Source organism: Thamnophis elegans, chromosome 4 (genome assembly GCF_009769535.1).
Source record: "Thamnophis elegans isolate rThaEle1 chromosome 4, rThaEle1.pri, whole genome shotgun sequence".
NCBI classification, from domain to species: Eukaryota; Metazoa; Chordata; class Lepidosauria; order Squamata; family Colubridae; genus Thamnophis; species Thamnophis elegans.
In genome coordinates this window covers 65,145,524-65,154,446 of record NC_045544.1, presented here as the reverse complement: position 1 = coordinate 65,154,446, position 8,923 = coordinate 65,145,524, and the positions used below count along the sequence as shown (strand labels likewise).

General features: G+C 40.0%; 1 protein-coding gene across 4 annotated transcripts in view; it reads left to right on the top strand.

Annotated features, from left to right (window-relative positions):
• The first annotated feature begins 43 nt into the window (after window positions 1–43).
• GNPAT (glyceronephosphate O-acyltransferase) overlaps window positions 44–8,923 on the top strand; it is a 32,183-nt gene continuing 23,303 nt past the window's right edge. Inside the window, exons 1-3 of one of the 4 annotated variants that reach the window (XM_032215242.1) lie at window positions 44–234; window positions 6,688–6,876; window positions 8,475–8,651. In XM_032215242.1, the coding sequence (XP_032071133.1) occupies window positions 184–234; window positions 6,688–6,876; window positions 8,475–8,651 (417 nt within the window). In that variant the 5' untranslated portion in view covers window positions 44–183. Of the gene's footprint in view, window positions 235–1,667; window positions 1,776–6,684; window positions 6,877–8,474; window positions 8,652–8,923 lie in introns of those variants that run through there. The other 3 variants (XM_032215241.1, XM_032215244.1, XM_032215243.1) reach the window with 3 other exon arrangements.

The following is an 8,923-nucleotide window of genomic DNA, read 5'->3' as shown; positions in this document are numbered from 1 at the left end:
TCCGCCCTTCTTCCCCGAGTGACAGATTCCCTCCTTCGGCTGGCTTCGCAGAGCACGGTGGCGAGGGCGTCGGCGGCGAGCAGGGGCGGGTGGATGGGTGCTACCGGTAACCGGCGGGGGAGGGAGCCAGCCAGCCAGGAGTGAGTGCAGCCGGGCACCCCGACAGGAGAAAGCAGCCTGGCGATGGCCGCAGCGGTCGGGGCAGCCGCTCGGCGTGGCCCTCCTGTATACTCGGTAAGTAGCTGCCTCCCGTTTTGGGAATGGCGGAGGGGGGGGGGCAGCAGCCGAGGCGGGATTGCTTCATGCAGGCTGAATTGGGGGACGGGGAAAAGGGAGAGGCTAGGCGTGCTTGGAAGCCCTGCAGCGCCGTCGGCCAAAGGCCTCGCTCCCCCCCCCCCCCACAAAAAATCCCTTCCTGGGCATCCTTGCACTTGTGGTAACGGGACAGCCGCTTCTTTTGGGGGGCTAGAAGAAGCGGGTACTGCAATGGTTGCCTGACGCTCAGCAGGTTAACAGCAGCAGCGGCCTCCATTGTTCCCTGCCAGCATTTAAAGCATGTTCTGACAACCTTTCTGTTGTAGCTGTGTTGAACCACACTTTTTGCACCCTGGCTGGTGGGTGGGATGGTGGGACTTGTGGTTCCCCACTGCGGATCACCATCGGGCTGGGGAAGGCTGCCACATGCACCCGTGTGCTCTGTGTGGTGAGTTGCTTTTCACATGCCTGGATTCAAGGACCAGACCGCCTTGTAATCTTGTTCCAGGCATAAATTTGAACAATTTAGATACAGTTGATTCGACTAATGCTTTAATCTCAGATATTATGGTGATTGATAAAATGGTCATCCAGATTTATGTTCAAAATACATAATATGCTGAATATATTTTTTAAGGCATATAGGAAATAAATAGAATGCAATCATGTAGATTGTGGTGGTTTAAGATGTTAGACAGGAAGATCAGGCTAAAATCTACCCATGGCCATGAAAGATCAGCCACTATTCCTTAGACCAATTATTTCACAGAGCTATTGGTATGCTGTTTTCAACTACCGAAGAAAAGGTGAAAAATAAATCTAACAAATACATTAGTAAACTTTTATGTTGTACTTCTTTATATTGCCACCAAAAACAAACCATTAAGGTAGAGAGTATTGTTTTGTAAAGTCTGTTTTCTATTCATCATTTCAATATGTGTGATCTCGTTGGAATAATATGAGATTTATTAAATTGCTTAACTTATCAAAAGGTAATGACTCAATTATAATGTAGGATGGGTTCGTATCTGTAAATACTGATTCTTATGATCAGGAAATAATTTAAATAACATTTAATAACCACATCTCAAAAATAATTACAATAAGAGTAAGGAATGACATCACAAAACTGATGTATCCATATGGTCTTGGAACAATCTCTAGCAACCAAAAAGTCCTGACAATTGCTTCAGTGTCTTTAGAGGTATTTTTTAAATTATATAATAAGTTTATCAAGAGTATCTTTAATAATTTGGTATAAGATAGAGAGAGAAAGCAGTTTGGTGTGGTTAAGGCATCAACCAAGTTCTAGTCCTACTTTAGGTATAAAACTAACTGGGTCATCTTGGGCATTTTCTCTTACTCCTTGGAAGAAGGCAGTGGCAAACTACTTCTAAAAAACCTTGGCAACAAAACTACAGGGACTTGTCCAGGCAGCCTCTGAGAATTGGGTATGATTGAACAGAAGAAAAAATATATATCTTATTGTCCCTGTGGAAAAGGGAAGCTAAATACATATGGTAAGTGTCATACTGCTGGAAACTGGAAAATGTGTAAATACTTCTGGGGCCTTTTGCTCTTCTCAATGCTAAAGGGAATATGATTGTTCTTTAACTGATTGGTTTTTCAAGACTGACTTGTGCAATCCTTAATTCTCACATATTATCAATATGTATCGTATCCTTCCCTTCCCAAGAAGTGAATGCTGTAATATAGCATACAGATAGTCCTCGACTTACAACTGCAATTGAGCCCAAAATTTCTATTGCTAAGTGAGATAGGTGTTGAGTGAATTTTGCCCCATTTTACGACCTTTCTTAACACAGTTGTTAAGTGAATTACTAAAGTTGTTACTAACACAGTTATAAGTGAATCTGGTTTCCCCATTGACTTTGCTTGTCAGAAGGTTGTAAAAGAGGATCAAATGACCCTGAGACACTGCAATCATCATAAATATGAACCAGTTGCCAAGCATTTGAATTTTGATCACATGACCATGGGGATGCTGCAACGGTTGTAAATGTGAAAAATGGTCATAAGTCCTTTTTTCAGTTCTGTTGTAACTTTGAACGGTCACTAAATGAATTATTGCAAGTCAAGGACTACCTGTATTACACCCTCCCGGTTTCTTGTAAAAGGACAAGAAGATTTTAATAGTGCCACTGAAGGAAGCAGAACCATGCACCTCTTTGGGTATTCAATAATACAAAACTAAATTTTCTCTGGGCAGAGCAGTACAGTGACAAATGCAGATTATGCATCTCATTTGTGGGAAAATATATCTCAGGAACTTATCAAGACTTTTTTTATATGGAGTTGCAGTATTACATCATCTTGCAATCCTGTTTATTCTGATTAAGAACGGCTCTTCAAAGTTTTGGGCAGCAGTTCTTTCTTACCTTTTCTGTCTGTGATATTTGAAACTGGGAATGTCAAGGTTTGAACAAAAATACTTTCCATAACTTCTTGTGTATTCTATAACCAAAGTTGCAGAAAAAAGGTCTGAACCAGTGGTGGGTTCTAACCAGTTCGGCCAAACTGGTAGTGGTTTGGCGGCCTGGGTCACTGGAACCGGCAGTGACCCAGGCATGCCACGCCCCCCCTCAGCCTGTCAGGCCCCAAACCAGTTCACCATCTTGTTTTTCAGTTCTGCACATGCACAGAACAATTTTAATTGCACTGTGCATGCGCGCACAGCAGACATCAATGGTACACACGAGCGAACCAACAGTAGTGCCTGCCGGAACTCACCTCTAGTCTGAACAACGGATTAAAAGGGCCAGTTACATAATAGCACAAATGATGTGTTATGTCAACCACAGATATTTGAATCTTGCAATTGTTTAATAGATACCCATTCTTTCCAATGGACAGTTAAAGCTATATTTCATTGTGTCAGTATGCCATTAAACTCTGTGATGCCCAGAAACAATCTGGTATATCAATTTGTTATATTCAATCCAGCTTTGGGATTATTTTTATTGAAATAAGATTTTAAATCTGTTAGAAGTATAGATAGTCCTCTGAATTATGTGTGCAATTGAGCTCACAATTATGGTCTTGAGTAGTGATGGTTGCAAAGCCATGCGACCAGACCTGATTTTGTCAGCTTATTTATGGCCGTCATAAAGCAAACACTGCGGTTGTTAAATGCTATGGAGTGGAGTTTGCTAGTAACCAGAAAAATGCTGATTGCCAGCAAAAATGTTGTAAATCATAATCATGTCACCACAGAGAGCTTCTGTAAATTTGAGCTGGTTGCCCAACACCCAAAATGTAGTCAAGTGGTCAGAGGGTGGGGAGAGGGGTGATGTTGTTACTTCAAAACCAGGTTATAAGACCCATTTTTGGGATACATTGTAAATTTGTTATAGTGGGGCAAAAAAGTATTTAGTCAGCCAACAGTTGTGCAAGTTCTTCCACTTAAAAAGATGAGAGAGGCCTGTAATTGACATCATAGGTAGACCTCACCTATGAGAGACAAAATGAGAAAACAAATCCAGACAATCACATTGTCTGATTTGGAAAGAATTTATTTGCAAATTATGCTGGAAAATAAGTATTTGGTCAATATCAAAAGTTCATCTCAATACTTTGTTATATATCCTTTGTCGCAATGACAGAGGTCAAACATTTTCTGTAAGTCTTCACAAGGTTGGCACACACTGTTGCTGGTATGTTGGCCCATTCCTCCATGCAGATCTCCTCTAGAGCAGTGATGTTTTGGGGCTGTTGCTGGGCAACACGGACTTTCAACTCCCTCCAAAGGTTTTCTCTGGGGTTGAGATCTGGAGACTGGCTAGGCCACTCCAGGACCTTGAAATGCTTCTTACGAAGCCACTCCTTCGTTGCCCGGGCGGTGTGTTTGGGATCATTGTCCTGGTGAAAGACCCAGCACCGTTTCATCTTCAATGCCCTTGCTGATGGAAGGAGGTTTGCACTCCAAATCTCACAATACATGGCCCCATTCATTCTTTCCTGTACACGGATCAGTCGTACTTGTCCCTTTGCAGAGAAACAGCCCCAAAGCATGATGTTGCCACCCCCGTGCTTCACAGTAGGTATGGTGTTCTTTGGATGCAACTCAGCATTCTCTCTCTTCCAAACACGACGAGTTGTGTTTGTACCAAACAGTTCTACTTTGGTTTCATCTGACCATATGACATTCTCCCAATCCTCTTCTGGATCATCCAAATTCTCTATAGCAAACTTCAGATGGGCCCAGACATGCACTGGCTTAAGCAGGGGGTCTGACACTGCAGGATCTGAATCTGATGGTAGCCTTTGTTACGTTGGTCCCAGCTCTCTGCAGGTCATTCACGAGGTCCCCCTGAATGGTTCTGGGATATTTGCTCACCGTTCTTGTGATCATTTTGACCCCACGGGGTGAGATCTTGCGTGGAGCCCTAGATCAAGGGAGATTATCAGTGATCTTGTATGTCTTCCATTTTCTAATTATTGCTCCCACAGTTTATTTCTTCACACCAAGCTGCTTGCCTGTTGCAGATTCAGTCTTCCCAGCCTGTGCAGGTCTACAATTTTGTTTCTGGTGTCCTTCGACAGCTCTTTGGTCTTCACCATAGTGGAGTTTGGAGTGTGACTGAGGTTGTGTACAGGTGTCTTTTATACTGCTAACAAGTTCAAAAAGGTGCCATTAATACAGGTAATGAGTGGAGGACAGAGGAGCCTCTAAAAGAAGGTTACAGGTCTGTGAGAGCCAGAAATCTTGCTTGTTTGTAGGTGACAAAATACTTATTTTCCACCATAATTTGCAAAAAAGTTCTTTCCAAATCAGACAATGTGATTGTCTGGATTTGTTTTCTCATTTTGTCTCTCATAGTTGAAGTCTACCTATGATTTCTATTACAGGCCTCTCTCATCTTTTTAAGTGGGAGAACTTGCACAATTGGTGGCTGACTAAATACTTTTTTGCCCCACTGTATGTTGAGGACAAATTGTAAAGGCAGTACAGTAAGATGATCCTTTGATTTTTTTGTTTGGAGCTTGCCTTAGGCTTTTAAAAGCAAAAAAAATAGAAGACGCACAAACACTTAAGCTTATGTAAAAACCAAACATCTTCTTACCCCTCCTTTAAACCTTTAGAAACTAATCTCTAAATTCAGTTCTTTCATGTGTCATGTCAGATTATATTGTGAGTGTGTTCCATCTCTTTGTTAACCCATTTAGGAGGCAGTGATTGTTTGAAACAGATACATTAAATAAATTCTAGTAAAATTGGGTAATCATTTCTGAATCCTCTTTCACATGTTTATCATCTTTGTTCATATTTTAAGATTTTTAAGGAACTCTGCTAATGGTAGGGATTTTACCTAGACTCTACCAATGCAATCCTTTATGTACACTTACTTCTATGTACATAAATATATGTATAAGTTCCATTAAGTTCAATGCTACCTACCATCAGTAAATATTTACAGATAAGTTTATGATCCCAGAAACATTTGGTCCGAGTGTAATTTATGTCAGATCCTGTGCCCCCCCTCCCCGCAATGATTCTCTGAGTGTAATTGTGTTCTTCAGAGCACAGAGTTCTTCAGAGTTCTTCCAGTATGCAAGTAGGATGCAAGTAGGAATCTATTGCTACAAAACTAGCTAGGTTTAATGTTGTAGCTTCAGATGAAGGAAGGAGGACAATGGCAGTATCAGTAAGATATGTTTTGTAGAACATGTAGATACCAGTAATAATCCCTTGTGGCTCATTGGTGTGGGCTGATTGCATCTTACAAATTGACAGCAAATATTACAAAAGTATTACATAACATTTATCACTACAAATCTTAAAAGCTTAACAAAATAGTTAAAATGGCCATACCTACCTGAAAATAAATCTGTTGTGGTTTCTAGGACTTATTTGATGTGCCTAACTGACTTAAAACTTGGTTTCTGTTTGCTTGCCTTCTTGAATGTAGGGTAATTCTGTAAACCCAAATTTTTCAGATCCTGGTTTCCGGAGAGATACAATAAACCACAACTCTCTATTAGAACAGAAGGGCCAGTTTAGTGTAATGGTTTGAGGTACCATGTTAGAAACTAAGACACTCTGTGTTTTAGTCCCTTAGTCCCTCCTTTGGCACAAATACCTGCTGGCTAACTTGTGGCCAGTCACTCTCTCAATCCTAGGAAGAAGGCAGGGGTCAAACCAATTCCAAAAATGATGGCAAGGAAACTACGGGACATGTCCAGGCTGTCATCAACAATCAACACAGACTTGAAGGCAAGGAAGGAAGGAAACAAAACAAAACATAATGTTTACTTCTCTATCTTTATTTTGTTGCATACTCCTGCAGGTGGGAATGCAAAAGCTGGAACAATGCATTTTTATGTATAGAAGTGTAATGAGCTAGATAGTTTTACTTAAAACTCTGCTAATGTGGCCAGTGTCTAATTCTCCATTTGTATTATTCCCAGCAGAAAAATCTCACATCAAAGAAAAAATATGAATTTGAAGATATTTTGGAAGAGCGGCGGCAGTCCAGTGACCTCAGATATGCAATGAAATGTTATACTCCTGTTGTTTATAAAGAACTTTCTCCCTGTAAGCCAAGTGCCATTAAAAGTATTGTTCTACAGTCTGAACAGGTTCAGTATGTCATCAGTCAGGTGTGTCAACTTTTTATCTGCTCTTCTTTCAGTTGTTTATTTGTCAGCTGCTGTTTATAATGATTTGGCCAGTAACTTTATTACCCACCAATATCCTAATTATCCTGGCTCCCTAGTTTTTTTTTCCTCTTCAAGATTTGTGATAGAACTCTTCTGTGAAATAATTGTGCTTTTTCATTATAGTTTTGAAGCTCCCTAAAGACATATTTCCAAATCAGGGATATTTATTCAATTTGTGCTGAATGTAATTTATTAATTTTGTTAAAAGTTGATTGGAAATATACCACTCAAAGACATATAATTCTAATGTCTTGGTAATGTCTAATGAGGCTTGTCCCAATTCTTCTCTTGGATGGGATACATCCATCCATTCAGCTGCTTCTGTTTAATAAAAAGAGAGCATGTTTTGTACATGAGTGCTGTTTAGACCCAAATGCCAGAAATTTACTGCAATTATATATCATGATTCGTATATATGATTGAATTTTATAGTTGTTTTTTCATAAACTGTAGCTTATATACTCTATTTAGAGCTGTTTAAAGGTAAAGGTAAAGGTTCCCCTTGAACATATGTGCTAGTCGTTCTCGACTCCAGGGGTGGTGGTGCTCATTTCCATTTCAAAGCTAAAGAGCCAGCGCTGTCCAAAGATGTCTCTGTGGTCATGTGGCTGGCATGAGTAAATGGCAAAGGTGCACAGAATACTGTTACCTTCCCACCAAAAGTGGTCCCTATTTTTCTATTTGCATTTTTTACATGCTTTCAAACTGCTAGGTTGGTAGAAGCTGGGACAAGTAACGGGAGCTCATTCTGTTATGCGGCACTAGGGATTCAAACCGCCAAACTGCTGACCTTTCTGATTGTCAAGCTTAGTATCTTAACCACTGAGCCATTGCGTCCCTACAGTTTATACATTCATAAATAAATGCATTAAAAAGGCCTTACCGTTTAATCAACTACAGATAGTCCTTGACTTATGAACACAATTGAGCCCAGAACTTGTGTTGCTAAGTGAGAAATTTGTTAAGTGACTTTTGTCCCATTTTACAACTTTCCTTGTCACATTTGTTAAGTGAGTCACTGCAGTTGTTAAATTAGTAGGAATTGCTAAATGAATCTGGCTGCCCCATTGACTTTGCTTGTCAGAATGTCGCAAAATATGGACTCCCAGACACTGCAACCATCATAAATATGAACCTGTTTTCAAGCATCCGAATATAAATCACTTGACCATGGGGATGATGCAGTGGTCATAACTGCGAATAATTGTCATAAGTCACTTTTTTCAGTGCTGTTATAACTTCGAACAGTCACTAAAGGAACTGTTGTAAGTCGAGCACTACCTGTAATGAAAGTTAAGCTTATTCATGGCTGCTTTTATGGTGATTATGTATCTATTCATCCAGTACTAGTTGTTGGGGAAAATGAGCAGAAAGCACTGTTATCTCTGATGTCCTTTTTATGGGTTTTAATAGACATTTGGTGGGTCTCCGTAGCAGAAGTCTAGGTTTCAAAGTTTTGCTCTGGTTCAGAAAGTCCAGAAATTCAGAATATCTGAGGGATGTCTTTATTAATTAAAGCTCTTGATTTCTGTGCTTAGCTATCAAAAGAGACTGGTGAATCCCTTGATATTATACAAGAAGAGGCAGCAGAAATTCTGGATGAGATGGGACACAGCATGCATATGGGAGCTATTCGTTTTTTTGCTTTTACTCTAAGCAAAATCTTAAAATGCCTTTTCAAGAGCGTGTACATAAATGAAGATGGCATGCAAAAAGTAAGTATGTATGAATACTTCCTGATAAAATAGCATTTTATGCAAATGCAATCAGGATGAATTAATGCAAGAATCTCTAGTTAACAGTAAGCTTTCCAAATTCCTTGGGTTGTGCATTCGTTATCCCATTAACATACTCTTCACTGAAAATTCTTAATTGTTGAGGATTGTCATACCAAAATGCAGAACAAGAAACTGAAAGAAAAGTGACTGCAGGTGTCCATATGCAACAATAAATAAATATTAATGTTTGCAAAAATTATATGCAGTTC